A 27,851-nucleotide genomic window follows, 5' to 3' on the forward strand; every position below is an offset into this window, starting at 1 on the left:
AATTACAACTTGTGAACTGGGAGTTTTCTGAGAGCTACAAATTGTACCACTACCACCTTTCCACCTCATATTTATTAGACGCTATGTTGAGGCATTGATGGTGAACTGTTGGCCTTCTGGAAAGTATGTTCATTTACTGTACATATACTCAGTGTTTACTGCCTGAATTCAAAGTGGCACAGAGGTGATCAGATTGTGGCACTGCTGAGGTGGTATGGAAACCCAGTATGCTTTTGGCAGTGTGGACAGGTGCCAAATCCTGCTGGAAAATGAAATCAGCATCTTCAAAAAGCTGGTCAGGAGAAGGATGCATAAAGTGTTCCAAAATATTTTGGTAAACGGGTGCAGTGACTTTGGCTTTCAAAAAACACAATGCACCAACGTCAGCAGATGACATTGCACCAAATGAGCTTCTCCACCCTTTCTCCAGACTCTAGGACCTTGGTTTCCAAATGAAATACAAAACTTGAAAATAAGACAGTAATGTATATATTTACATACTGTACGTATTGAACAAAGGAAAAATGGCATTTATTTGACTGAAATTAAGGAATCGTCAGTAAGCTGAACATCTAAATAGCAAATCTTTATAGTTACTAATGAATGGGATGCTGATTTATTCAAAACCTGTCGGATATTGATTAAATATCTTATAATTTAACCTTCGGTCTTCAATAAGATTTCCCCAGGCAAGAATGAACTCATGAATGGGCCGCTCACCATAAGGTGGACTGGGCACCACTGTCTTAATATAATAAAAGTTTAGTTGGTATTTTCCCCACAAAGTAGTGTTAATATATCATTTAACACATAATGTCTCAATCACAACACAGACTGAATGCAATTCAACTTTATTCTACTGTGTGGCTGAAAAGGAGCTAGGTGGATAGCTAATGCAACAAATAGGAGACATGCAGAAGGTCCATTTGAGCTTTACTCTTCATCATGTCCCTTCTGTATGAAAAAGAGGAAAGGGAGAGATTATCAGTTGTTCACTAGAAATCAAGTGCATATAAATGTGGCAAAAAATATACTTTAAAACTGGGCAAATTAAAGCTTCATGTGATTTGGTTTGAATCATAGAAGCAAAAAAAAATAAAAAAATCAGTCTTAATCACTGGCCTTAGAACCAACATCACGACTTTTGGCACGCAGTTTGTTGACTTGTGACTCTGCAATGTCAGCCCTTTCTTCTGCTTCATCAAGTTCATGCTGAATTTTCCGTAACTTGCTAATATGTGTGTTGGCTTGTTCCTCCTGTGAAGCAGGATTAGCAGTTCTGAGATTAGAGCCTGAACTGAATAATATAATTCATAAACAAAAGTGTGATATTTAGGCTTATACTTACAGCTTCCTCTGCAGACCTCTTGTAAGCCTTGACTTTTAGCTGAAGCTTATCAACTAGATCTTGCAGACGAGCCAGATTCTTGCGATCTTCCTCAGTCTTTTAAGACAAATGATAGCAAAGAGACTTGAGAACGTCTTGTTTTTGTCATCACATTTTCTATAGATGTATTCAGTAGTGAAATTAGTTTTTATTTGTAATTTATTTTACCTGGTAGGTCAGTTCTTTAATACGCCTCTCATATTTGCGAATTCCTTTCACCGCCTCACTGCTCTTTTTCTGCTCTGATTCTACTTCATTCTCCAGCTCCCTCACCTGTTGGCAGAGTAAAAACATGTTTACAGAGTAACACTTGCAATAGTTGGAAAATTTGTTGGGATTTATGGTAGGTCACTCACCCTAGCCTCCAGTTTCTGGACTTGTTTCTTCCCTCCCTTCATAGCAATTTGTTCTGCTTCATCCAGGCGGTGCTGCAGGTCCTTAATGGTCTGCTCCATGTTCTTCTTCATACGCTCCAAGTGAGCACTTGTGTCCTGCTCCTTCTTCAACTCCTCAGCCATCATGGCAGCATCAGTGATGGCCTTCTTGGCTTTTTCTTCAGCATTCCTGCATTCTTGCACTGCCTCTTCCACCTCACTCTGAAGCTGGGATATGTCAGTCTCCAGCTTCTTCTTCTGATTCAAGAGGCTTGTATTCTGGACAAAGGAGATGTTTGCGTTAAATTAGAAGCTGAATAAATGGATCTGTTCAGAATGAAGACTAACCAACCAATAGCATACCTGGGAGTGCAGTAGCTGCACTCTTTCACTGATATCCAGCAGCTCTTGCTCTGCAAGCTTGCGGCCTCTCTCAGTTTGCTCAAGAGCTGCCCTCAGCTCCTCTAGTTCAGCCTGCAGAAGATTGTTGCGTCTCTCTACAATGGCGGTGTTCTCCTTGAGATCTTCATTTGTTCTCAGAGAGTCATCCAGCTGTAGCTGAGCATCCTAGAATATGAGTGCAAACTAATTAAAACAAACATTTGAACAACTCTCTAACTCTCCAAAAGCTCTCATTCTTTGTTTCATTGATTCACAGCATTACTTTAGAATGTGTCTTACTTTCAGATGTGCTTGGACACTCTTGAGTTGTTTTTGAGCCTCCGCTGCTTGTCTGTTTGCCTGACTAAGCTGGATCTCCATCTCGTTTAGATCCCCTTCCATCTTCTTCTTTATTCTGAGGGCCTCATTCCTGCTTCGTGTTTCTGACTCCAAAGAACTTTGCAGAGTATCGATGGTCCTTTGCAAATTGCGTTTGCTCTGCTCCATCTCTTCGTCCTTCTCAGCTAGTTTGCGCTCTATATCAGCCTTTGTCTGGTTGAATTCTAGCTGAGCTCGCAGAATCTTGCCCTCCTCGTGCTCCAATGAGGCCTTTTAAAGAAGATTGTGATTTGTTACTTGGTTTGCGAGACAAGCAGTATTTTAATATAATCATCTTGAAAATTGATTTTACAGAATTGATTGAAAATCTGAAATCTACGTCGTTTTTTATATTGTTGTGTTTTTCTCAAAACTCAAGGAATAAAGCTGCATCTGAACACTTACTTCTGCCTCTTCCAGAGCAGACTGAATCTCACTTTTTTCTTGCTCCAGCTGTTTTCTCATTTTCTCCAGTTCATGGATGCTCTTTCCTCCCTCACCAAGTTGCTCAGTGATATCAGAAATCTCCTCTAGAGGAAAATAATATTCCATTTTAACATATTGCCATAATTTCTCCAGCCTTAGTGATAACGTCTCTACATTAAATTATACAGTACATCTTCCACTGCCACACTCCAAACAAACCAAGTCATTTCAGTATTTCCACTTATTTATTCATTATAATCATTTATTTGAACATTCTTTGCAAATTTACCTTGGAGATTTTTATTTTCTCTCTTCATGGTCTCCAGGTGATCCAAAGATTCTTCATAGGAGTTCTTCAGCTTAAAAAGTTCCGTACTCAGACATCTGGCTTCCTTCTGAGAGCCCTCTAGCTCAGCCTGTGACTCTTCATACTTCTGCTTCCACTCAGCCAGGACCTAAACGCATTTTTTCATGCAAGTAGATTTTAGGATCACAGGTACTCAGAAATACTTTTTGATAAAAGTCCCAAATCAAGGACCACGTTTGGTTACCTTATCAAAGTTTCTTTGCTTCTTGTCCAAGGCTGCTGCAGCTGCATTAGACCTCTCCAGGTCCGCCATAAGATCTTCAATCTCATTTTGGAGTCTATGTTTGGTCTTTTCAAGAGATGAACATTTCGCATTTACTGCTTCAACAGCTTCTTCAGCCTCCTGCAAACGTTGAGCCAGTTTCTTCCTGTTTTAGGAAACAGAACTATATTAAGGCAGATCATTTTGTTTGCACACCCTAAAAGAAATCGATAAACATTATATTTTTACATGTACCTTATGTATGGGGAAGCTTGGCCAACTAACAGAAAAACTTTTTGTTCGTCTTACATTTTAAAAGAAACATAACACAAACAAAAAGCTTATCTGTCAGTAGAAAAGTTAAACCTTAAAGAACAATTCAAATACATGTGTAATTCTAAATAGAAACATATCTTACTTGGCTTCCTCCAGCTCCTCAGTCCTCTGGATGGCATCAGTTTCATACTTTGTTCTCCACTGAGCCACCTCAGAATTAGCTTTGGACATGCTTCGCTGTAGCTCTGCTTTGGCCTCCTGCTCCTCCTCATACTGCTCTCTGAGCAGATCTGTGTCGTGACGGGCTGACTGTACAGCATGAGCTAGGGCATTCTTCGCCTGAAGGAGGACACATTGTTACTTAGCAGATCAACAAAATGAATGCAATTCATATATGCCATAATGACATTAATCGGACAATGTTCATATGCAGTTCACACCTTAGTTTCTTCCTCCAGTTGCCTTTTAAGATCTTCTGTTTGCTGAGTATAAGACATCTTGCTTCTAGTTAGCTGGGAGACGAGAGATTCCTTCTCCTCCAGCTGTCTTGCAAGTTCACCTGGGCATGCATTTTATTATTTTTGGAGTTCTGTCGCTCAGAATTATCGAAAAAAGTTATTTGACAGCCTTACCATTTTCAGATTGTAGTTTAGATTTTTGCATTGTGAAGTCATTGATGCAACGCTGGCCCTCTTCATATTTTGTTCTGTATTCAATCATTTGATCTTCCAAAGACCTGCAGGTCTTCTCAAGATTTACCTGAAGAAAGTATATTATTTAGGAAGTATTCAATTACTTCCCAGCTAGAAGCAAATTTGAATTCTTATTTATTACTACTTGTACTAACAATACCTTCATCTTAACAACATGCTCCATGCTGGAGACCACATCATCCAGCTCAAGTCTGAGTTCACTTTTCTCCTTTTCCAGTTTTTGTTTGACTCTCTGCAGATTGTCTATTTGCTCTCCCAAATCTGCAACACTGTCGGCTTGTTTCTTCCTCAGTGTGGCAGCAGTGGCCTCGTGCTGCAGAGTGGCCTCTTCAAGGTCTCTGCGAAGCTTCTGAAACTCTGCCTCTCTTTTCTTATTCATCTCAATCTGAGCTGCTGTAGCTCCTCCAGCCTCCTCCAGTCTCTCACTGATCTCCTCCAGCTCTCTGGCTAAATCTGCTCTCTGTTTCTCCACCTTGGCTCTGGCAGCTCTTTCGGCCTCAAGCTCTTCTTCCAGCTCCTCAATACGTGCCTATTATCATAAATAAGCCAGGGTTATCTCTCATGTATCATTTAATTTTTCCCCTCTCAATATGTTCTCCGTGTGTGCGTTACCTGAAGTTCCTTCAGTTTTTTCTGTAGTTGAATACTAATAATTTGTTCATCCTCAATTTTGCCATTGAGCTGACTGATCTCAAAGTCTTTCCTATGATTGAAAAAGAGATGCTTATAGTCCTTACTTTTGAACATAGAGATTGGACTGTGAAAGAATGGAAGAATTTGACTTACTTTTTAAGTCGCTCATCTAACTGCTGTTTGTCATTTTCTAGGTCCATCAAGCTTTCCTGGGTTAACTTCAAATCTCCTTCTAGTTTCCTCTTGGCTCTTTCCAGATCCATACGGACCTTTTTTTCTTGCTCAAGAGATCCTTCCAACTGATAAAAATAATTCAACAGTTGGTTGCATGGCCATTTGCTCATAACATTCACTTTAACTTGCTTGTATAATTCATTATTACAAGAATAGTAAATGTATATGTAAATTGTAAAACTTACATCATCCACTTGCTGCTCCAGCTTTGCTTTTGCCTTGGTGAGGGTGTTGACTTTGTCCTCCTCACTTTGCAGGTCATCCAGTGTCTGCTGGTGAGCTTCCTGCAAGGCCTTCTTCTCCTTGGTTAGCTTTGCAATAATGTCATCCAAAGCTGCCATTTCCTCTGTCAGGTTCTTCACCTGCACAAGAACATTAAGTTCTGAGTGTTTGGATAATATTTCACTGCGTGTGTTTGTGTGCTGTGTAGAAAGACATCCCAGACCTTGTTCTCGGTAGCATGCTTCTCTTTCTCCACTTTAGCTAGAGTCAGCTCCAGATCATCAATATCCTTCTTCAGCTCAGAGCACTCATCCTCCAGCTTCCTCTTCTTAGCTGTCAGCTCTGCGTTCATCTCCTCCTCATCCTCAAGTCGCTCTGTGAGCTCTTTGGCTTTTGCCTCAAGCTGGATTTTGTTTTTGATGAGCTGGTCACATCGCTCTTCTGCGTCACAGAGATTGTCTTGCTCCTGTTTTAAAATTGTTAAAACTATCCAGTCATTTCTATACTGCAAAAACACATTAACTTCTAAGTTTTAAAGGCACAAAATATTAACTGACCGCTTGGACTTGAAGCTGTAGGTCATTCTTCTCTTGGAGAAGAGATACCATTTTTTCTTCTAGTTCTTTCCTTCGTGCTTCAGATTTAGCATAAGCCTCTTTGAGCTTGGCAAACTCATCTTTCATATTTGCCATCTCTTTTTCTGCTTCTGCTGACTTGAGTAGAGGTTTGATCTTGAAGAATAGCTTCATCCAGGGCCAATTCTTCACCCCCATGAAGGCACGGACATTCCACTGGATAACCAGTAGGGCATCCCTGTGAGGACATTCCATTTTTATGTCAGAAAATATTACAGAGTTTAACACAGTCAGCAAATTGTTGAGGCGGTGCGTGATATGTGGAATTCTTGCCTTCTTTCAACTATCTTCTGGAACTCAACCCTTGCAAGGAGTCCTCTGGATCTAGCTTGAATACCACTAATGATCAGAGATAGTCTGTCATCTCTCATTTCTTCCAACTGACCCAGTAAACCAGCCTTGAAGAACACCTAAGCAGAATTCATTACGGAAACATGCATTTTACCCACAGTACTACATGACCACTGTCATCTTTGGTCTCATATTAAATAACACAATTAAAAGTCTATGTTATAGAATTATACAAATCTTCAGAGTAATGTAAATTTTCACCTTTGTGTGTCCAAACTTATATTGATTATGATCAATATCCAGTGAACCCAAGAGTTTCTCAGCTCCTTTCCTGCTATCTATGAACTGACCTTCAGGTATGGCTGCAGGATTTAGGATTCGGTACCTGTAGATAAGTATAGAATGTTTCTAATAATGGAAAGAGTTGCAATGAATTTAGAGTTTAAATGTCACAGAATAATAATAATAACCTCTGTTTGAAATCTCCATAGAGAATTCTATTGGGGAAGCCCTTCCTGCAAATCCTGATGCCCTCCAGTACACCGTTACAGCGTAGCTGGTGCATGACCAAAGGGTTCTCCATCGCACCAGGAGTCTTTGTCTCATTAGGTATGATGCAGCGCACAAAATGAGGGTGAGTTGATCTTAGGTTTGTCATTAACTTATTCAAGTTTTCCTGTAGGTAAAAATGTACACAGAATTTAAGCTATTCATTTATATTAAGGGATACTTTCAATTACATAAAAAATACTGACATAGATCCACTGGAAATAAGCTTCATAACATTAGTATACATTATCCTTTTTTTTTTTCATTGTGTACGATAATTTAAGTCTGTAATTAAATTACCCTGTGAAGCGCAGAAACAGTTTGGAAGGAGGAGCCTTTCTTCTTACTTCCACCTCCTTTGCCTCCCTTACTATTCTCTTGAGCTGGTCAAAACAAGGTACAGTAATTATTTTTGAATGCAGTAGTGCCTAAAACACTCATAACTGTGTATGAGATTTTATTATGCACGCATGATTCATACATAGATACATACCAGACTCTGTCCCAGCATAATTAGCAAAGAGCATTGACAGGAGCTTGAGTGTTGACTTTTGAAATAGTCCAACAACAGTCTCATTCAGTGGGTCTTTATTCTTCACCAGCCAGTTGTTGATATTATAGTCAACAGTACCAGCATAGTGAATCAGAGAAAAATGAGACTCTGGCTTCCCTTTGATTGCTCTTGGTTTCTGAAAGTTGTTGGATTTCCCAAGGTGGTTGTCATAAAGCTTTGCTTTAAAGGTTGCATCACTGGCTTTGGGAAACATGCACTCCTCTTCAAGGATGGACATGATGCCCATAGGCTGAATAAAGAAGTTCATAGAATTGAGTTACTGACGTAGCAAATAGCCTTGTTAAATAGTTAAAGCACATTCATGTATGGCAGCTTTATCATTAGCACTACTTACTTTCTCAATGAGATCAATGCAGGCCTGTAAGTCCATGCCAAAATCAATGAATTCCCATTCGATCCCTTCTTTCTTGTACTCCTCTTGTTCCAGCACAAACATGTGGTGGTTGAAAAACTGTTGCAGTTTCTCATTTGTAAAGTTAATGCAGAGTTGCTCAAAGGTGTTGAACTGTAGTTTTTAAATTAATTGTAAAAAAAGTATATGTAAGTTAGACAATAATATGCATTTAAATCTTGAGAGCATGAGGATTTATCCACAAAGGCTTACATCAAAGATCTCAAAACCAGCAATGTCCAGTACTCCAATGAAGTATTGGCGAGGTTGTTTGGTGTCCAGAGACTGATTGATTCTTACAACCATCCAAAGGAACATTTTTTCATACACTGACTTGGACAGTGCACCAACAGCGTAGTACACCTGAGCACAGAGAAGAATTTGTATGGTTTGACATTACATGGATAAATAGGCATTATTTCTTTGCTGACACTCCAACTCACCTGCTGGACATTTTGCCCTTTGGTGACCCACTCATTTCCTACTTTCACTCTTGGATGGCATAAACCTTTGATAAGGTCAGCAGAGTTGAGGCCCATCAGATACGCAACTTTGTCTGCATCTGTAAAAATAATGCAATATTAATAAGACAAGTTTGCATTTACATGTAGTTTGCACTTTCTAATTATACTCTACATACCTTCAGTCCCATCAGCTTCTGCTTGCTCCTCCCTCTGCTTTTGTTTGAACTTCAAATTGCCATAGTGCATTATGGCTCCAGTCAGTTTATAGATGCCATTTTTCTCCTCCTGAGTAAAGCCTAGTACATCAAACGCTTCCTAAAATTGACAGAATTAAAGGTGTCATATGAGAGCTTTACAATAACAGAAAAAAAGTATTTCAACCCATTTACTCTTACATCAGTCGCAACTAGTTCTTCACCATCGTCAATAGAGGCTACAGTTGTTTCTCCTTGAGAGATGAAAGCGTAATCATAGGGGTTGTTGGTGATGAGCAGCATCTCTATTTCAAGAGAGAGGAAGAACCGTTAGTTTTTAGCAGTTAAACTGTAAAAGGCCTTTGATTTTGGGATATCTACTGCGTCTCACCCAGCAGCTCAGGTTTCCGCTGAGAGAGGATTTGGTAGAAAATGTGATAGTCCCTTTCAGCTTTAAGCTGAAACGTCACCCTTGACTTCTCCAGAAGATCTGTTATTTATATTGAAGAATAAAATGTTATTCTTTGACCTTCAGTGATTTTGTAACACCAGACTCCACATATACAATTTTTTAATGAATTCTTACATGTCTCAATGTCAGCCGAGGCCAGCTTGCCACTGGCAGCAAAATGAATACGGATGAATTTTCCCTGAAGAATTGAAAAAATATAATATTATGAAATTAAACACAATGAATGCATTAATTATTGTGTAAGCTACTGAAAATGAATCAGTATGATTTATAAATACCTAATGCCTAAAATTGCATATTTGTATGTTTTATACCATAATTAAATAAGTACTAAAAATCTACTAATGCATTTATGATGGCTCTGGATGTTGTCTGCCATCTGCCAACCCTATGTAAACTTTATATCACTTTGGTTTATCCAGCAGAGGGTGTTCTCACACTATATCTGTGATAGTGTTGTGACATGCATGCTATACATTAGCCAAAATGTAATTTGGATAACAATTTACATGTTTAAAAGTTTACATAAGTGTTCAATGCTGAAGCTTACAAATCTTGAGGAGTTGTCATTTCTGATGGTCTTTGCGTTACCAAAAGCTTCCAAAGCAGGATTAGCCTGGATGATTTGATCCTCCAGGGTTCCCTGTAATGAAACACCACATGTTTCAGAATCTCTTCAATCAGTTCTAGTTAAGATAGAAACAGATGACACTTGAAAATGACACTTACCTTTTTTTCTGACCCATCTTTCTTTGCTGAGCCTCCAGCTGCAATGCTTGCAAAATATTGAATGACTCTCTTAGTGTTTACAGTCTTTCCTGCACCAGATTCTCCACTACAGTGACATAGAACATCAAAAAATAAATGGTTTATATCTTTAAAATGACAAGAAGTATTTAATTCATCAAGAAATTACATTAAAAGATAAGTAATTTTACTTACGTGATCAGAATTGACTGGTTTTCCCTGTCTGATATGGAAAAGACTAAAATGTTACTAATTCTTTAGTTATGGTTTATAAATTATTGATCTTTAAGTGTATAATGCTCATCCAGAGATTTGTGCAGAAAAATAGCTGTCCTTCATAAAGGTCTACACTTCCCTTCCCTCCCTTGGTTTTGTCCATACCTGTTAGCATGTACTGGTACGCGTTATCAGAGATGGAAAAGATGTGGGGAGGAGCTTCACTCCTCTTCTTCCCTCTGTAGGCTACAACCACCTCCTGATTGTAGACCGGCAGCCACTTGTAAGGGTTGACAGTGACACAGAACAGCCCAGAGTAGGTCTGTTGGAAAGAGAAATAAAGTTCAGTAATTGAAGCTAATTAGGATGTATTCTCAAGTGACTTTAAGCTGGTCTGCTCTTACATAGATCATCCATGCCGCATAGCGCTCTTTGAGGTTGAACAGCACAGCTGGCTCATGAAGGAAGGTGAACATTGCCATGTCTTCAATTTTATCAAACTTTGGTGGGTTTTGGGGATGAATGTCAGCTTCTTTTACAGCGACAGTCTGTTAAAAGTAGAAATTCTTTTTTAGAATAATACCATTAGAATTATACTATCATGTAAAGTGGCATCAATTTGCTATTGTATGGTTGTGTTGCTTTAATTTAGACTTAACTATTGCTAAGTTATTACAAATTGTTGCTCAAAATGTTTCAGTGACCACTTGTACCACTGGAAATGTACCATTGAAATATATCACTGAAAGTATCTGCCCTATAAAATAGCTTTTTCTCAAAATGCTATTTCAGAAGTAATGCTTTTGCCTACCTTTTTTCTCTCAGTCATTACAGTGACTTTGTCACCTTCATGACCGATGATTGAAGCTTTCACATACTCTTCATCTGGATCAGGCACAAAACACTCCTTTTTCATATCAAACGGACGAGTTTGTGCTTCCAAACGCTCTCGATCCGACTTCCGCAGGTAAGGAGCCGCTGCTCCAAACTCTGCCATCTGAGCGTCCGCCATGATTGACTTTTCTAGAGATGATAAGGTACGTTAAGTCAATGTTTGTACAATTTTGCAATATCAGACATGCTGTGATCAAGCCATTATATTTATGATGGCTGAGTATTGCCTCACAGCTTTCTAGTTCGTGATCACAAAAAAATAACTGTTTCCAAAAATAAAGAAAGAAAACGTTCTAAAACAAAGCATGACTCTTACCTGATGTGCACCAGGTATGGCGGCTGGAGAAAAACCTGTTAATTTAGGGTTCATTTAAGTGGATTGGTAAGTTTCAATCTTTGTTACATCACTAAATAACCCAAAACTTAAAAGATGTAAATCAGAAGAAAGCAACGCAATAAGAATTAAAACAGATTTATCATGAATGAAATTTTAGAAGTAATTTGCATTATTAAATGTAACATCACAACGCAGATTTGGTTCCGATCTTACCCTCAGATAAAACCTCAGACTTGTCTGGAGACCAACCATGAGATTTCTTTATAAAGGAAGTCTCCCTTCCAAATTTGGAGAAGACATCCCACAAGGCAGGAATGCTATTGCGTCTGAGCACTGTTAGGGTTCAGTGAGGGTAGTTAAGGGTATTAGGGAGGAACAAGAACCTGCTAGGTGAGTTAAGTCTTTGTTAGTGCTCCATATTAGGTTCTCACTGATAGCAGAGCACTAATTTAGGTCAGCTAAAAAAGTTAAGTGGTTTGCACTTAAATGAAATGTGAATGATTAAAGCCAGACGAAGTTGTCTATTGGAGCATAGGCATCTGAGGGGAATATTACTGTAAAACTTGGGACAAATGAGCAAGATATTTATAGAAAATTCCATTTGTGTGTAAGCCAGGACTGCATTACTTTAGTGCCACATGTGGGTTTAACAGGCAACAAAGGGATTCAAATGCTGGATGTCTTAACACACTTTAGATGGAATTCTATATTTGTCATCCAACAATATTTAGAATACTCAGGAGAGGGTATCAGATTTCAGTAAAGTGATATGTTTGAACTGCATGCCATGTGGGCTCTCAATTACCCAGAGAGCTTAAGGGGGGTTAATATGCGACATTGTGTTTTTTTTGTCCGTCTTTGCAGAGACGCAAACAACAATAACAGATGGCATCTGAGTCTGCATCTATATTAAGCATCTCAGTCTGCAAGATTATCCAGGCGACAAGTGTCGAACAGCACACACAGTGGTCTGTCACAGGTGTCATACTTAAGATTCAGTGAAAAAACAGGATAATTGTAGTACAATAAAAAAGTAAAGAGAAAACTGGAGTCCCCTGGGTAAGGAACAGTGTAGACCGTGACCGAGGCTGTGCCATACTTCATTATCATCCAGCAGCCAGCAAGTGTCTCCCCCCACAGCCCATGTTGTTGACAACCCATTGTTTCTTTGAGGACAAAGATAACCCTGTGAAATTCCTGCTGAGTGGATCTCACTGACTAAGGTGTGAAACCACATCACATCACATACTGTGAGCCTCTTTACCTTATTTTATGTCTCTGACTGGGATCAACTATAGCCTGTCACCTGGGCGTTGTAGGTGTCTTACCACATAAATAACACCAAGTGACAGGTATACACAAACACCAATCAGTATTTTATAGTATGCTAAAATTCTTGTAATGGTATATAGTCCTGTACTCATATTAATTCTTTGTTTTAGGGTACACATGTTGGTATTTCCATCCCAATGTCCTTGGTATTTGTTGCAACTGTGAGTGATGAAAGGGGCAGTAATCCATAAACCTCATGGGTTGACATTCTGCTCATACAAATTAATGCAGACAGAAATACTGAAATTGTTTTAAAGGTAATACAAAGGTAAATACAAAAGTACATAATTATAATAACAATGCTGTCAAGTTATTGCCCTCAAAATGGAATATAGTTTATTTTTCCTATAACTGTAAGTCCATTTATAGAGTATTTGAATAATACTGAATATGATTAGAATCATAAAATTGGCTGACATAACTGAAGGTGTGGACCCTTGACAATTACCATGCAGTAAGGGTCAACCGATAAACAAGGAGTTAAGTGCCTATGACAAGTGATAAGACTGTTCTATTCTGACACCCAGCCACATCTTTTAAACGATGACTGGCATCAAAGTGCACAAGGAAGTGAGAAATGCCAAGCCATTGCGGAAGACTTAGTAAAGATAATGATGACCTCTAGTTTTCCAAAGTCAGAGCAGCACTTAACATTAGGAATGTTATTCTGACACACAGGTATGTGCTTAAAAAAAAAAAAAAAAAAAAAAAAAAACTTTTTCTCATTGGTCATAAACTGATATCACTGTTACCAATGAATGAGTTACTAACACAGCAGGCTGCTTAATTAAACTTGTCATGGGATTATACACATATCTCCAAACTGTCCTGTTACCAGAATTGGAAACACTTTATTATAACTTTCATTTATAAATCATTAACAAACATACATATATAGAAACAAATATAAAATGCTTAACAGATCATTAGTTAATATATATTCACATAGCTAGAATTATAATGAGATAATGGTATTTAATGTAAATTGAAGTGCTTATAAATGTCATTGCATTTTCAGTTTATACCCATATGATCTTCATCTGTTAGGCTTTTTTCGTTAAGTAGACCTCTATTAACATGTATTAACAAATTATCTACTGTATTAATTATTTGTTCATGTTTTTGTAATACCAAATATAAAGTGGAATCTATTCATCATTTGAAAATGTTTATAAATGTTTACTAATCATTAGTACCTTTATGAGCAGTCATCTCGATGGGGGAAATGTGTCCCAAAAGACCTAAATCGACCCTATTCACACATCTTTACTAATCATTTATTAATAATTTAAAAACATCTTTTAAAATCATATGTAAATTTTCAGTAAGTGTTTGATCATGTTTTGTAAATGTATTGACATTTGTAAGCATTTTAACTTACGTAAAATAATAATTTTTTTGAACATCATCTAATGTTTAATAAGTGTATTAGCAAACAATAACAAGCACATTATCTCGTGTTTCTACCTCTTTGAACATATATAAACTAATGATCCATTAAGCATTATATAATGTTACAAATACATATGCAATTTGTGTATTTAATATTTCCAAAGCAACAGCTAATGAGACTCTAGAGTCTAGACATATTGCTTGTTAGTGTATTACTCTTTCACCCTTCTTTGGTGATGCACGTCTCCGGTGAGTTACAATTAGACAGCAAAATAAAAGTTTGTTTCAAAAATATGAAATCCACCTAAGTATAAAGATGGTCTGGCACATTGAAGTATCAGTACAGCTGTCTGTGGTTGTATGCATAAGTGCTTCAGAGTTGTACATTGACTTCCTATTCCTGTCCAATCTATTCTGAGAACCAAAGGCTTTGTTATATCTCTTTGCATTGTATACATATATGAGTGCTCTCTGCAATACTTAAAATCCCAATCCCTGCTGTACTGTATGAAGTTTCATACTAACATATGAAGACATGAAAATTACAACATATGAAAAAAGTTGCATTGTTACATCGCAGATACGTTGCTTTTCGATTTAGAATTCCATACACTCATATCTCTAATTGAAGCAGTTTAAAAACCACATAAAAAAAATCAGGGGTGTGATTAATTATTTTCACTTTGCATGGGGGATGTTTCATTAGACCAAAGTTCTATATGTTTGAGGCACAGCTATAAAATAAACTATTGTATACACTGTGTACCTTTTGATAATACAAATACAAGGGAATAAAAATGTTTATTTGTTCTTTTTTATATATAATGTGTGGTCAAATTAATAAAAAAGTATATGTAGATATGAAAAACATTAAATTAAATTCTCAGAAGAGTGTTTGGTTTTTATTATTCAATTCAATTCATGTTTATTTATATACCGCTTTTTACAATACAAAATGTTACAAAGCAACTACAGAAAATTATATTTCTACAATATTTAATAATAACTTATAAGTGGTGACTGTCAGTTTGTGCACGTATGACAGGATTTGTAGAAAAATTAATACAAGACGTAGTCAGCCAGATGTTGAGCATTATTCATATTATTAATAATTAATAATTATTATATGATGCAGTCACACTTGTAGCAATAATTGTTAGTTCTGTTTGTTGATTCAGGGTCAGCATCATCTCTTCTCAGGTGTTCTGTATCCAGACTGGAGCTTGTGTAAATCCTAGTTATGCAAAACATAGAAACAAATAGAGACATCATTAGCATAGCTGCTGATCCAACAAAGTTAAATTAATTAGTTTAACACAAGCTAAATAATAAAAATGCGCATTTGATCAGATGCAACTACACTCACAATTTAAGATACATTATTCAAATGCTTGGCGAAAGAGATGTGTTTTTAATCTGGATTTAAACAGAGAGAGTGTGTCTGAACCCCGAACATTATCAGGAAGGCTATTCCAGTTTGGGAGTCAAATGTGAAAAAGCTCTACCTCCTTTAGTGGACTTTGCTATAGGAACTACCAAAAGTCCAGCGTTTTGTGACCTTAGGGAGCGTGATGGATTGTAGTGTGGTATAGGGCTATTTAGGTACGCAAGAGCTAAACCATTTAGGGCCTTATAGGTAAGTAATGATAATTGTTACTGATACGGAACTTAATAGGTAGCCAGTGTAGAGACTGTAAAATTGGGGTAATATGATCATATTTTCTTGACCTGGTAAGGACTCTAGCTGCTGCATTTTGGACTACCTGTAGCTTGTTTATTGACGAAGCAGGACAACCACCTAGAAGTGCATTTCAATAGTCCAGTCTAGAGGTCATGAATGCATGAACTAGCTTTTCTGCATCAGAAACAGATAACCTGTTTCGTAGCTTTGCAATGTTTCTAAGTTGGAAGAATGCAGTTTTTGTAACATGGCAAATATGATTTTCAAAAGACAAGTTGCTGTCTAATATAACACCCAGATTTTTGACTGTAGAGGAAGTAACAGTACATCTGTCTAGTTGCAGATTGTAATCTACAAGATTCTGTGTAGTGTTTTTTGGTCCAATAATTAATATCACTGTCTTATCCTAATTTAATAGGAGAAAATAATTGGTCATCCTTTTACATTTTTAACACACTCTGTTAGTTTAGACAATTTAGAAGTTTCATCTGGTCTCGTTGAGATATATAGCTGAGTATCATCAGCATAACAGTGGAAGCTAATTCCGTATTTTCTAATAATATTACCAAGGGGCAACATGTATTTTGAAAATAGAAGGGGACCTAGGACAGATCCTTGTGGCACTCCATATTTTACTGATGATAAATGAAATGACTCCCCATTCAGGTAAACAAAATGGTAGCGATCGGACAGGTAGGATCTAAACCATCTTAGAGCCTGCCCTTGAATACCTGTATAGTTTTGTAATCGATCTATGAGTATGTCATGATCCATTGTGTCGAACGCAGCACTAAGATCAAGTAAAACTAGAAATGAGATGCAGCCTTGGTCTGACGCAAGGAGCAGGTCATTTGTAATTTTAACAAGTGCAGTTACTGTGCTATGGTGGGGCCTGAAACCTGACTGAAATGCTTCATACAGATCATATTTGTTCAGGAAGGTGCTCAATTGAGAAGACACAACTTTTTCTAAAATTTTAGACATAAATGGAAGATTTGAAATAGGCCTATACTTTTCCAGTTCACTAGGATCTAGTTTTGGTTTCTTAATAAGAGGCTTGATAACCGCCAGCTTGAATGGTTTTGGGACGTGACCTAAAGATAACGACGAGTTAATGATATTGAGAAGCGGTTCTTTGGCTACAGGTAACAGCTCTTTCAGTAATTTAGTGGGTACAGGATCTAATAAACATGTTGTTGGTTTAGATACAGTGATAAGTTTATTTAGCTCTTCCTGTCCTATATTTGTAAAGCACTGCAGTTTATCTTTGGGTGCGATGGATGAAACTGAAGTGTTAGACGCTGAAGAATCTACATTCGCAATTGTATTTCTAATGTTATCTATTTTATCAGTGAAGAAATTCATAAAGTCATTACTATTAAACGTTGGTGGAATATTTGAATCAGGTGGCATCTGGTAATTTGTTAATTTAGCCACTGTGCAAAATAAAAACCTGGCTGGACATAGTGTTTTTCCATGCAATTATAACCGTATATGATGTGGTAACTTACAGCAGCACAATAATCTCCATATACACACACAAGACAAAAGACTAGATGCAGAGTGACTTTATTTCATTAAAGTGAGAGAACACAATAGTCTACAGAGAGAAAGGCAAACAAAGAAAGGTGATTTCAGAAGATTTCCAGGAGACTTCATTCTTCATCAAACCCTTTCTGTGAGGGAAAATGTTGACAAGGGAAAAAGATAGGCTCCATTAGTTACTAAGAAAAGGTATTATCAAATGTTTAATTATCTTTTAATAAGCCAACTACATTGATTTCTTAACCTGTACTCAGAAATTTGTGCACAATCAGAGGCTCTCTAGAATGAGATTGTCCCTTCCTGTAATACATATCTAGCACTGACTAAAAAAGGTAGCAAATCATGGTGTTTGTCATACATATTGGCTATTAAAAGAGCATGCAAACTGAAATCAAGCAACTTGATGAGCTTATTAACCATTTAATTAATTATTAATTAATTGTATCCACTGTACCTTTGGCCCCACATCACGGGTTTTGGCACGTAATTTGTTCACTTGAGTTTCAGCAATATCAGCTCTTTCCTCTGCTTCATCTAGTTCGTGCTGCAGCTTACGGAATTTGCCAAGGTGAAGGTTTGCCTGTTCTTCCTATTGGAGGCAATCATGACACATAAGACATCCATAAACTTTGGAAAACACCATCCACAGCAACTATCTCTGAATTTCAAGAGCACTTACAGCTTCCTCTGCAACTCTTTTGTAAGATTTGACTTTTAGTTGCAGCTTGTCGACCAAATCTTGAAGACGGGCTATGTTTTTGCGGTCCTCTTCAGTCTAAGTTCATAAAACTAAAGATTAATTTGGTGTACATCATTTATTCTGATCTTTATTAGACATATACACTTGATCATGGAGTCTAAATCATCTAATCCCACCTGATACGTAAATTCCTTGATGCGGCGTTCGTATTTACGGATTCCTTTAATAGTTTCACTGCTTTTCTTCTGTTCAGCTTCGACTTCACATTCCAGCTCTCTTACCTAGGAGTGATAAAGTAGAAGTGCATTAGTCATAGTTTTATTTATGTTGCCTTAACTGAGCAAGAAGTGGCCTCTGTATCTGTGAACTCACCCTAGCCTCCAGTTTCTGCACTTGTTTCTTCCCTCCCTTCATAGCAATTTGTTCTGCTTCATCCAGGCGGTGCTGCAGGTCCTTAATGGTCTGCTCCATGTTCTTCTTCATACGCTCCAAGTGAGCACTTGTGTCCTGCTCCTTCTTCAACTCCTCAGCCATCATGGCAGCATCAGTGATGGCCTTCTTGGCTTTTTCTTCAGCATTCCTGCATTCTTGCACTGCCTCTTCCACCTCACTCTGAAGCTGGGATAAGTCAGTCTCCAGCTTCTTCTTCTGGTTTATGAGACTGGTGTTCTATATATGAAATTTTGTAAATTCAGTGACCGTTTATCATATAACCTTACAAGAAATATCCATAAAGACTTTTAATGAATTACCTGAGAATGCAGAAGCTGTACTCTCTCAGAGACATCCAGCAGCTCTTGCTCAGAAAGTTTGCGTCCTCGCTCCGTTTGTTCCAGAACAGCCCTAAGCTCCTCCAGTTCAGCCTGAAGCAAGGTATTACGTCTCTCCACAATGGCAGTGTTCTCCTTCAGATCATCATTAGCTCGAAGAGAGTCATCCAGCTGAAGCTGGGCATCCTACAAAAATTTCCACATAAATTAAGTCAGGTTTATATATATATATATATATAGAGAGAGAGAGAGAGAGAGAGAGAGAGACATGATGAGAATTCTTCACTGTTTTACCTTTAGATGGGCCTGAACAGACTTGAGTTGTTTTTGAGCCTCAGCTGCCTGTCTGTTAGCCTGACTCAGCTGGATCTCCATTTCATTTAGATCTCCTTCCATCTTCTTCTTAATCCTGAGAGCTTCATTCCTGCTACGAGTTTCAGAATCCAAAGCACTTTGCAAGGTGTCTATGGTCCTCTGTAGGTTTCTCTTTGATTGCTCCATTTCCTCATCTTTCTCAGTCAGTTTACGCTCAATGTCAGCCTTTATTTGGTTAAATTCTAGCTGGGCCCTCAGGATTTTACCCTCCTCATGCTCCAGAGAGCCCTGTAATAAACAGGATAAGTTTATTACGTCATTATTGTACTTCATTTCATATCATTTTTGTGGCCCCCCTCCTACCTCAGCCTCTTCCAGAGCAGATTGTATCTCAGACTTTTCTTGTTCCAGTTGCTTCCGAGCCTTCTCCAACTCACGGATTGTCTTCCCACTCTCACCCAGCTGTTCAGTCAGGTCAGAGATCTCCTCTATAGGAGAAATAATATTACCATTTGGACTTTACCATACATAATTGTAATTTTGTGCAAGTATATAAAAAAATAGCAATGAAGAAACCTTGCAGAATCTTGTTCTCTCTCTTTACGGTCTCCAAGTGATCCAGAGATTCCTCATAGGAGTTCTTCAGCTTGAACAGTTCTGTGCTCAAAGACCTGGCTTCCTTCTGAGAGCTCTCCAATTCACACTGGGACTCCTCATACTTCTGCTTCCATTCAGATAAGACCTGAAAAGAACATTTTGTTTAATACAATTTTTTATAATGGATGTGGAAATATGTGTTTCTGAATTATCTTTCTCTGTCTACACAGAATAATTAATTCGTAATTGAATTCTTATGAATTCAGTCTTGTCTAAATGTTGGCTTGGTTTCTTGTTTAAACACTACCTTGTCAAAGTTTCTTTGTTTCTTGTCTAAAGATGCAGCAGCAGTGTTGGCTCTCTCCACATCCACCATCAAATCCTCAATTTCATTCTGAAGTCTGTGTTTAGTCTTTTCAAGGGAAGAGCATTTAGCATTCACTGCCTCCACAGCCTCCTCAGCCTCCTGCAAACGCTGGACCAGTTTCTTCCTGCATGGAAGTAATTAAAAAAGAACAGACTATTGAAAATTGGCATATAAAATGAGCTGAGCCTCCACTTCTTTGTATAGATTGACATATGTACAGTATGGGGCAGTCAATACTGGGTCTTTATAAGTGGGTCCCAATATTTTGTACGTTCATGTCTATAGAGATAAAATGGTTTCATATCTTACTTGGCTTCCTCCAGCTCCTCAGTCCTCTGGATGGCATCAGTTTCATACTTTGTTCTCCACTGAGCCACCTCAGAATTAGCTTTGGACATGCTTCGCTGTAGCTCTGCTTTGGCCTCCTGCTCCTCCTCAAACTGCTCTCTGAGCAGATCTGTGTCATGCCGAGATGACTGCAGTGCATGGGCGAGAGCATTCTTCGCCTGGAAAAGATTTGTTTGATTACTTTGTTATATAAGATTACAAAGTACAAGTACAAGCAGTAGTAGAAATATAGGAGATGTGGACAAGTATATTTTACCTTCATTTCCTCATCTAACTGCCTTTTCAGGTCTTCCAGTTGTTGACTAAAGGAATTCTTACCCCTTGTCAGCTGAGAAATTAATGATTCCTTTTCTTCTAACTGTCTTGAATATTCATCTAAAGTATTGAAAGAAAACGGTTGTTATCATACAATGGTCACCAGTTTATAGTGACAAAACAATTCTTCACTTACTATTTTCTGCCAGGAGCTTTGCCTTCTGGGTTGTAAAGTCACTGAGGGACCTTTGGTTTTCCTCACACCTGTTTCGGAATTCATTGAGTTGATCTTCCAGAGTTCTGTTAACTTTCTCCATGTTGGTCTATTTAGATGAATTGCATTAGACATAATACAAAGGTTTAAAAAAAACTCATTACAAAAAACCTTAATTATGACACATTTAAAGGCTGAATGGAATCTTGTTTTTCACCTTGGACTTGACAATATGCTCCATACTGGAGACCACATCATCCAGCTCAAGTCTGAGTTCACTTTTCTCCTTTTCCAGTTTTTGTTTGACTCTCTGCAGATTGTCTATTTGCTCTCCCAAATCTGCCACACTGTCGGCTTGTTTCTTCCTCAGTGTGGCAGCAGTGGCCTCGTGCTGCAGAGTGGCCTCTTCAAGGTCTCTGCGAAGCTTCTGAAACTCTGCCTCTCTTTTCTTATTCATCTCAATCTGAACAACTGTAGCTCCTCCAGCCTCCTCCAGTCTCTCACTGATCTCCTCCAGCTCTCTGGCTAAATCTGCTCTCTGTTTCTCCACCTTGGCTCTGGCAGCTCTTTCTGCCTCGAGCTCTTCCTCCAGCTCCTCAACTCGAGCCTAGCACAAAGCAGAAGTTGATTTTTTTTTAAATGCACAGGGCATTGATCAACAGAACAGATCATTATATGTTTATAAAAAGTACCTGCAGCTCCTTGAGTTTCTTTTGTAGTTGGATAATTATGTTTTGGTCATCTTCAAGTTTACTGTTGAGCTGACTGATTTCAAAATCTTTTCTGAAAATTTAATTATGGCGTTTAAATCATTAGGACATTAAAACATTTAAAAAAAAAACAATAATATACTTATTAAGTAGTTGGTCTTACTTCTTCAGTCGTTCTTCCAGTTGCTGTTTGTCATTCTCTAGGTCCATTATGCTCTCCTGGGCTAACTTCAGATCTCCTTCAAGTTTCCTCTTGGCTCTTTCTAGATCCATTCGGATTTTCTTTTCTTGCTCTAGAGATCCCTCAAGCTAACAGATTTAACAACAAAATCTTAATCTGCTGAAACAAATATACAAAAATAATACTTAATAATAATAATATTAATAATAATTACTTACATCATCCACTTGCTGCTCCAGCTTTGCTTTTGCCTTGGTGAGGGTGTTGACTTTGTCCTCCTCACTTTGCAGGTCATCCAGTGTCTGCTGGTGAGCTTCCTGCAAGGCCTTCTTCTCTTTTGTCAATTTGGCAATGATATCATCTAAAGCTGCCATTTCCTCTACCAGGTTCTTCACCTGTGTATATGAAGCTAAAATTAGTTAAACGTTTTATGAGAGATGGACATTCCTTTTCACAGTTAATTACTGTTTGTATTCAACCTTGTTTTCAGTAGCATGCTTCTCTTTCTCCACTTTAGCTAGAGTCAGCTCCAGATCATCAATGTCTTTCTTCAGCTCAGAGCACTCATCCTCCAGCTTCCTCTTCTTAGCTGTCAGCTCTGCGTTCATCTCCTCCTCATCCTCAAGTCGCTCTATGAGCTCTTTGGCTTTAGCCTCCATCTGAATCTTATTTTTGATCAGACCTTCACACCTCTCTTCAGCATCACAGAGATTATCTTGTTCCTGTTTGCATTGAAAAGATTGAAAAGATTCATGCATACTATACATATTACTGTTTATTCCAATCCTTTATTTATGAAAATTTTAAAAACATACTGCCTGCACTTGCAGTTGGAGGTCATTCTTTTCTTGAAGAAGAGTAACCATTTTTTCCTCGAGTTCTTTTCTACGAGCCTCAGACTTTGCATAAGCTTCCTTGAGCTTCAAGAACTCATCTTTCATATTGGCCATTTCCTTTTCTGCTTCAGCAGATCTCAGCAATGGTTTAATTTTAAAGAAGAGTTTCATCCATGGCCAATTCTTGACACTCATGAATGCACGTACATTCCACTGAATCACAAGCAAGGCATCCCTTTTTTTTGCAGAGAATTCATAAAAAATACAATCAAACACCATTTAAAATTCAATAGCACATAGAAACGCACATTGCTAGTTTAAGCAAAGTAATGTATGGAATAATTGTTTACCTGCGTTCTACTATCTTTTGGTATTCAACCCTTGAAAGAAGACCTCGAGACCTAGCTTGAATTCCAGTGATTATTTTTGATAGACGCTCATCTCTCATCTCCTCCAATAGGCCAAGAAGACCAGCCTTAAAAAATACCTAAAATAATAACAGACATTATGTTTACAAGCTTTTTATTTTACAACATTCCGCATACTCTCAGAAGGTGGCCTTACAAAACGTACCTTAGTGTGTCCAAACCTGTACTGCTGGTGATCTATCTCAAGAGAACTCAGCAGCTTCTCTGCTCCTTTCTTGCTGTCTATGAACTGTCCCTCAGGGATAGCTGCAGGGTTTAAGATCCGATATCTGCAGAATCACAGAATGAAGTATTTAAAAATTAAACAAGTTTTGCAGTAATTTCTGATGTTTCTTTCTTTCTTTTTCTTTTATTTTCTTTGTTTGTTTGTCTGTTGGTACCTCTGTTTAAAATCTCCATACAGGATTCTATTGGGAAAGCCTTTTCTGCAAATCCTGATGCCCTCCAGTACACCGTTACAGCGCAGTTGATGCATAACTAAAGGGTTCTCCATCACACCAGGAGTCTTTGTCTCGTTCGGTATGATGCACCGGACAAAGTGAGGATGAGTTGATCTCAGGGTTGTCATTAGCTTGTTGAGATTCTCCTGTAAGCAAATACTTATTAGCACATTTGACAAGGAAAAAACAAATAGTTTTTATGTACTGGCAGCCTTTGATATACCCTGTGAAGTGCAGACACTGTCTGGAATGATGACCCTTTCTTCTTCTTTTCTTTTTTCACACTTGTACCATCAGCCATGACTGGAAAAAAATATAAATCAAAGGTTTGACTTTTGAAAATTAGGAGTTGTTCATAAAGGTTTAATGACTGAGCTAAAATGCCACAAGAGTTCCTTGACACAGTATGGATACTATTGCTTTATAGTTTATAGAAAAGACATTACAAGCACACCTGAATCTGAACTTGCATAGTTGGCAAATAGAATAGACAACAACTTCATTGAGGATTTCTGGTACAATCCAACCACTGTTTCATTCAGTGGGTCCTTATTCTTCACTAGCCAGTTGTTGATGTTGTAGTCCACTATACCAGCGTAGTGAACCAGGGCGAAGTGAGACTCTGGCTTGCCCTTCACAAGCCTGGGTTTCTGGAAGTTGCCTGATTTCCCAAGGTGATTATCATAAAGCTTTTCTTTAAATGATGCATCACTGGCTTTGGGAAACATGCACTCCTCTTCAAGGATGGACATGATGCCCATAGGCTGAAGGAATCAGGAATATGGAGGAATGGTGAAGTCAAAGAAACACATATATAATTTAATTGAAATGCTTGTTGTAAAACTTCTCGTGGTAATTGTTGCTTACTCACTTTCTCAATGAGATCAATGCAGGCCTGTAAATCCATACCGAAGTCAATGAACACCCATTCGATCCCTTCTTTCTTGTACTCTTCTTGTTCCAGCACAAACATGTGGTGGTTGAAAAACTGTTGCAGTTTTTCATTGGTAAAGTTGATGCAGAGTTGTTCAAATGTGTTGAACTGTAAATTAATTTGCAAAAGCATCAGTTTTATGTATGTAAAATCCAGATACTTGAAATCCTGAGGTGTAATTTATTGTGTGTTAAGCTGAACATTCAATTCTCACTTCAAAGATCTCAAAGCCAGCAATGTCCAGCACTCCAATGAAGTATTGTCGAGGCTGCTTTGTCTCTAGAGACTGATTGATTCTCACCACCATCCAGAGGAACATTTTCTCATACACTGCTTTTGATAAGGCACCAATAGAAAAGTTTACCTGAAATAATCAATGCATAAATGTTTAGTTTGATTGATTTTTCAGTCTCTCATTGTTGTCAGCATAAATTATGAAAAATTACCTGCTGGACATTTTGGCCCTTGGTGACCCACTCATTTCCAACTTTGACTCTTGGATGACATAGACCCTTGATGAGGTCAGCAGAATTCAGACCCATTAGATATGCTGATTTGTCAGCATCTGTAAATCAAGAATCCTTACATAAAGCATGACTTAAATACGGCTATTCACAAAGTTGATGACATTTGAATTTGCTGAATTTTGCTGTAAGCTTTCATTCCTTACCTTCAGTTCCATTAGCTTCTGCTTGTTCCTCTCGCTGCTTCTGCTTGAACTTCATGTTGCCGTAGTGCATAATGGCTCCAGTCAGCTTGTACACAGAGTTCTTTTCATCTTGTGTGAAGCCCAATACATCGAAGGCATTCTGTGAAAGTAGAAAACTTAAGGCTTAATTGACTTAAAGCATGATATTACTATTATGGGGCCAAAGAACATCATGGTTTTAACCCAAATCTAATAACAAGATACTCACATCGGTTGCCAATAACTCCTCAGTGTCATCAATGGAAGCAACTGTGGTCTCTCCCTGAGAGATGAATGCGTAGTCATAGGGGTTTGCTGTCACTAGTAACATCTCTGTTTATACAGTTTCAGTAAAAGTGAGAGAGTAAAACATTACAAGTCTTATCTATGTTTTGAATTTATTTATATCTGAGGTTGCTTAATTTGCTCACCAAGGAGCTCAGGTTTTTTGTTGGATAAGATTTGATAGAAGATGTGATAGTCTCTCTCAGCCTTTAACTGAAAGGTCACACGAGACTTCTCCAGAAGATCTATACAAATAGAAAGAATGTCGTTTTATAATTTACAAGTATAACATATTAATCTATGATTTACTTTTTTACTTATTAAATCATAAGATTGTTTGTGAAAAGAGAGTGAAGACATACATGTTTCAATGTCAGCAGATGCCAGTTTCCGCCTTGAATCAAAGTGAATTCGAATAAATTTTCCCTATAAAAATATGCAGAAGAGCCATCTTGCACCATGTTCCATAAAATTGACGATGCTCTGCAATTTAGATTCAGTACGCATTCACTTACAAATCTGGAAGAGTTGTCGTTTCTGATGGTCTTAGCATTACCAAAAGCCTCCAAGGCAGGGTTCGCCTGGATGATTTGATCCTCCAGGGTTCCCTAGATGAGAAGATCAAACCACAAAAGAAGGTGAAACATATTTAAAACAGTTTGCATTAAAAGCTTTGTCAACAAATAGATAAATGTCCCTTCATTAAAGTGGAACCTTGTTCTGAGCAGACGCGTCCTTCTTTCCCCCACTTGCTGCAATGCTGGCAAAGTACTGAATGACTCTTTTAGTGTTGACAGTCTTCCCAGCTCCAGACTCTCCACTAAAGTGAAAAAAAAAGAAAACAGTATTATCATGAGAAATGGATGTCATGACCACAATGTCCATATCCCAGCGTCCTTAATGATAACGTGTCTGAATTTGCAAGGTGTAGAGGTCAGTTTTATTTTTCACAAATCCTAAGTGATATAGATAACATAGTCCTCTTTCATATGGACAAGAGAAGCATAGACGTTCTATAAGATGTCTGTGTAGAAATAGTAGCAATATAGGATACAGTGACAAGCAGATTTTTGAATTATCACTTTAATTAATTGCCAAAAGATTACGGTATCTCTACAAAGTTACTCATATAAACAGAAGTACAGAAATCTTCTTTGTACACTAACAAATGTAGTATAATAGTGTTTTTGTATGCTCAGTGTTTTGTCACTTACGTGATAAGAATAGACTGGTTTTCTCTGTCTGTACAAAGACAGAATAACAAAAAAATAGATTTTTGGTTTTGGTTTTATTGGTGCTAACTTCAAGATTTGTGTTTTTATCTTTTTTTTTTTTTTTTTTTTTTTTTTTTTTGAGTATCACCTGACAGCATGAACTGGAAGGCATTATCAGAAATGGAATAGATATGGGGAGGAGCTTCACTCCTCTTCTTCCCTCTGTAGGCTACAACCACCTCCTGATTGTACACCGGCAGCCACTTGTAAGGGTTGACAGTGACACAGAACAGCCCAGAGTAGGTCTGTATAACAGGAGAGTTAGTCGAATTTTCTAATAAAAGTAAAGGTTTGGTGAGACTCCTGTATACTCACATAGATCATCCATGCTGCATAGCGTTCTTTGAGGTTATACAGCACAGCTGGTTCATGAAGGAAAGTCAGCATTGCCATGTCTTCAATTTTATCAAATTTGGGAGGATTCTGTTGCAGAACTTCACTATCTTTGACGGTGATAGTCTGGACAAATAAAGGGAAAATTATAAAGCAGGTTTTTCCAACTGAAAACACCAAGAGAACTGGAAGAGGACTGTGAAATTGTGGTGGAAATATCAATAGCAAATTAAATTAAAAATGTATAATTTCAAAATACAATATCTAAATTATGTAGTTGCTGATCAAACATTCAGAGAAGCTTTGACATTTACTTTTTTTTTTACAAGTTCATAACAGATATTTAATTGTGTTATTTTTCCACTGACCTTCCCTCCTTGTGTCTCCACAGTGACTTTGTCACCATCTCGACTTATGACAGTGGCTTTAACAAACTCCTCCACTGGATCTGTCACAAAGCATTCCTTCTTTAAGTCGAAAAGTTTAGTCTGTGCCTCTAGACGCTCCCTATCAGACTTCCGCAGGTAAGGGGCTGCGGCACCAAAAACTGCCATTACAGCATCACCCATAATTAACCTGCAATTGTAAAAAACAAGAATTTGTTAGTTTATGTCATTTTCAATCTTAACAAATGCAAGCTTGCATCACCAACATAAATTACCAAGGTTATTGACAGACGGCCGATGCCAACGGAGGCTCCAGGTGTTTGTGATTCCACCTAAAATATAGAGAAAAATATACCCAGGAACTATACAAGATGATAAATATACATAAAAGCATAAAACATAAACAACAACATTAAAACATTACACAAATTGCACAATACACATAGTTCTAAGAACGAACGTTCACACAGAAACCCACTAGGA

At 37.8% G+C, this 27,851-nt stretch overlaps 2 protein-coding genes and 1 long non-coding RNA gene across 4 annotated transcripts; 1 reads left to right on the forward strand and 2 right to left on the reverse strand.

Annotated features, from left to right (window-relative positions):
• Window positions 1-835: 835 nt before the first annotated feature.
• LOC128028524 (myosin-7-like) lies at window positions 836-11,667 on the reverse strand. Its single transcript, XM_052615771.1, has 39 exons — window positions 11,571-11,667; window positions 11,337-11,371; window positions 10,938-11,149; window positions 10,531-10,674; window positions 10,292-10,448; window positions 10,106-10,133; window positions 9,893-9,998; window positions 9,714-9,806; window positions 9,278-9,341; window positions 9,083-9,181; window positions 8,893-8,996; window positions 8,674-8,812; window positions 8,477-8,595; window positions 8,247-8,396; window positions 7,977-8,147; window positions 7,562-7,871; window positions 7,369-7,451; window positions 6,990-7,195; window positions 6,781-6,904; window positions 6,502-6,638; window positions 6,151-6,406; window positions 5,817-6,059; window positions 5,557-5,733; window positions 5,291-5,436; window positions 5,117-5,207; window positions 4,644-5,033; window positions 4,424-4,550; window positions 4,232-4,350; window positions 3,934-4,130; window positions 3,498-3,681; window positions 3,236-3,401; window positions 2,926-3,050; window positions 2,443-2,751; window positions 2,125-2,328; window positions 1,744-2,040; window positions 1,556-1,660; window positions 1,349-1,444; window positions 1,123-1,257; window positions 836-954 (listed from the first exon to the last, which is right to left on the reverse strand). Exons 3-39 carry the CDS (start codon window positions 11,136-11,138, stop codon window positions 934-936), a joined length of 5,823 nt encoding a protein of 1,940 aa, XP_052471731.1. The 5' UTR covers window positions 11,139-11,149; window positions 11,337-11,371; window positions 11,571-11,667; the 3' UTR covers window positions 836-933.
• Window positions 4,689-21,426, forward strand: LOC128028538 (uncharacterized). Its single transcript, XR_008187161.1, has 2 exons — window positions 4,689-4,838; window positions 21,286-21,426. It is a non-coding gene; the product is annotated as an uncharacterized LOC128028538 (long non-coding RNA).
• On the reverse strand, window positions 14,976-27,851 carry LOC128028498 (myosin-7-like). 2 transcript variants are annotated; one of them, XM_052615769.1, is made up of 38 exons: window positions 27,644-27,851; window positions 27,351-27,558; window positions 26,965-27,108; window positions 26,738-26,894; window positions 26,590-26,617; window positions 26,090-26,195; window positions 25,891-25,983; window positions 25,738-25,801; window positions 25,522-25,620; window positions 25,320-25,423; window positions 25,073-25,211; window positions 24,849-24,967; window positions 24,617-24,766; window positions 24,340-24,510; window positions 23,923-24,232; window positions 23,692-23,771; window positions 23,409-23,614; window positions 23,174-23,297; window positions 22,951-23,087; window positions 22,580-22,835; window positions 22,244-22,486; window positions 21,983-22,159; window positions 21,747-21,892; window positions 21,566-21,656; window positions 21,091-21,480; window positions 20,856-20,982; window positions 20,661-20,779; window positions 20,366-20,562; window positions 19,997-20,180; window positions 19,669-19,834; window positions 19,456-19,580; window positions 19,072-19,380; window positions 18,760-18,963; window positions 18,380-18,676; window positions 18,184-18,288; window positions 17,987-18,082; window positions 17,762-17,896; window positions 14,976-15,315 (listed from the first exon to the last, which is right to left on the reverse strand). In XM_052615769.1, exons 2-38 carry the CDS (start codon window positions 27,549-27,551, stop codon window positions 15,268-15,270), a joined length of 5,847 nt encoding a protein of 1,948 aa, XP_052471729.1. In that variant the 5' UTR covers window positions 27,552-27,558; window positions 27,644-27,851; the 3' UTR covers window positions 14,976-15,267. The 2 variants fall into 2 exon arrangements, with proteins under 2 accessions (XP_052471729.1, XP_052471730.1); XM_052615770.1 differs by lacking the exon at window positions 14,976-15,315 and adding an exon at window positions 17,316-17,438 and having other exon boundaries at window positions 27,644-27,850.

This window comes from Carassius gibelio, chromosome A2, assembly GCF_023724105.1.
Source record: "Carassius gibelio isolate Cgi1373 ecotype wild population from Czech Republic chromosome A2, carGib1.2-hapl.c, whole genome shotgun sequence".
NCBI classification, from domain to species: domain Eukaryota; kingdom Metazoa; phylum Chordata; class Actinopteri; order Cypriniformes; family Cyprinidae; genus Carassius; species Carassius gibelio.

Excerpts from the sequence above, each read along its gene's own strand:
- LOC128028524 (XM_052615771.1), bottom strand. The coding sequence starts at position 11,138 with ATGGCGGACGCTCAGATGGCAGAGTTTGGAGCAGCGGCTCCTTACCTG. Across the intron at positions 9,182-9,277 it reads CTCGGCTGACATTGAGACAT|ATCTTCTGGAGAAGTCAAGG; the intron begins GTAAGAATTCAT and ends TATAAATAACAG. Across the intron at positions 6,905-6,989 it reads TATGGAGATTTCAAACAGAG|GTACCGAATCCTAAATCCTG; the intron begins GTTATTATTATT and ends ACTTATCTACAG.
- LOC128028498 (XM_052615769.1), bottom strand. The coding sequence starts at position 27,551 with ATGGGTGATGCTGTAATGGCAGTTTTTGGTGCCGCAGCCCCTTACCTG. Across the intron at positions 27,109-27,350 it reads TGGAGACACAAGGAGGGAAG|ACTATCACCGTCAAAGATAG; the intron begins GTCAGTGGAAAA and ends TTATTTGTCCAG. Across the intron at positions 23,088-23,173 it reads ACAGGTTTGGACACACTAAG|GTATTTTTTAAGGCTGGTCT; the intron begins GTACGTTTTGTA and ends TTATTATTTTAG.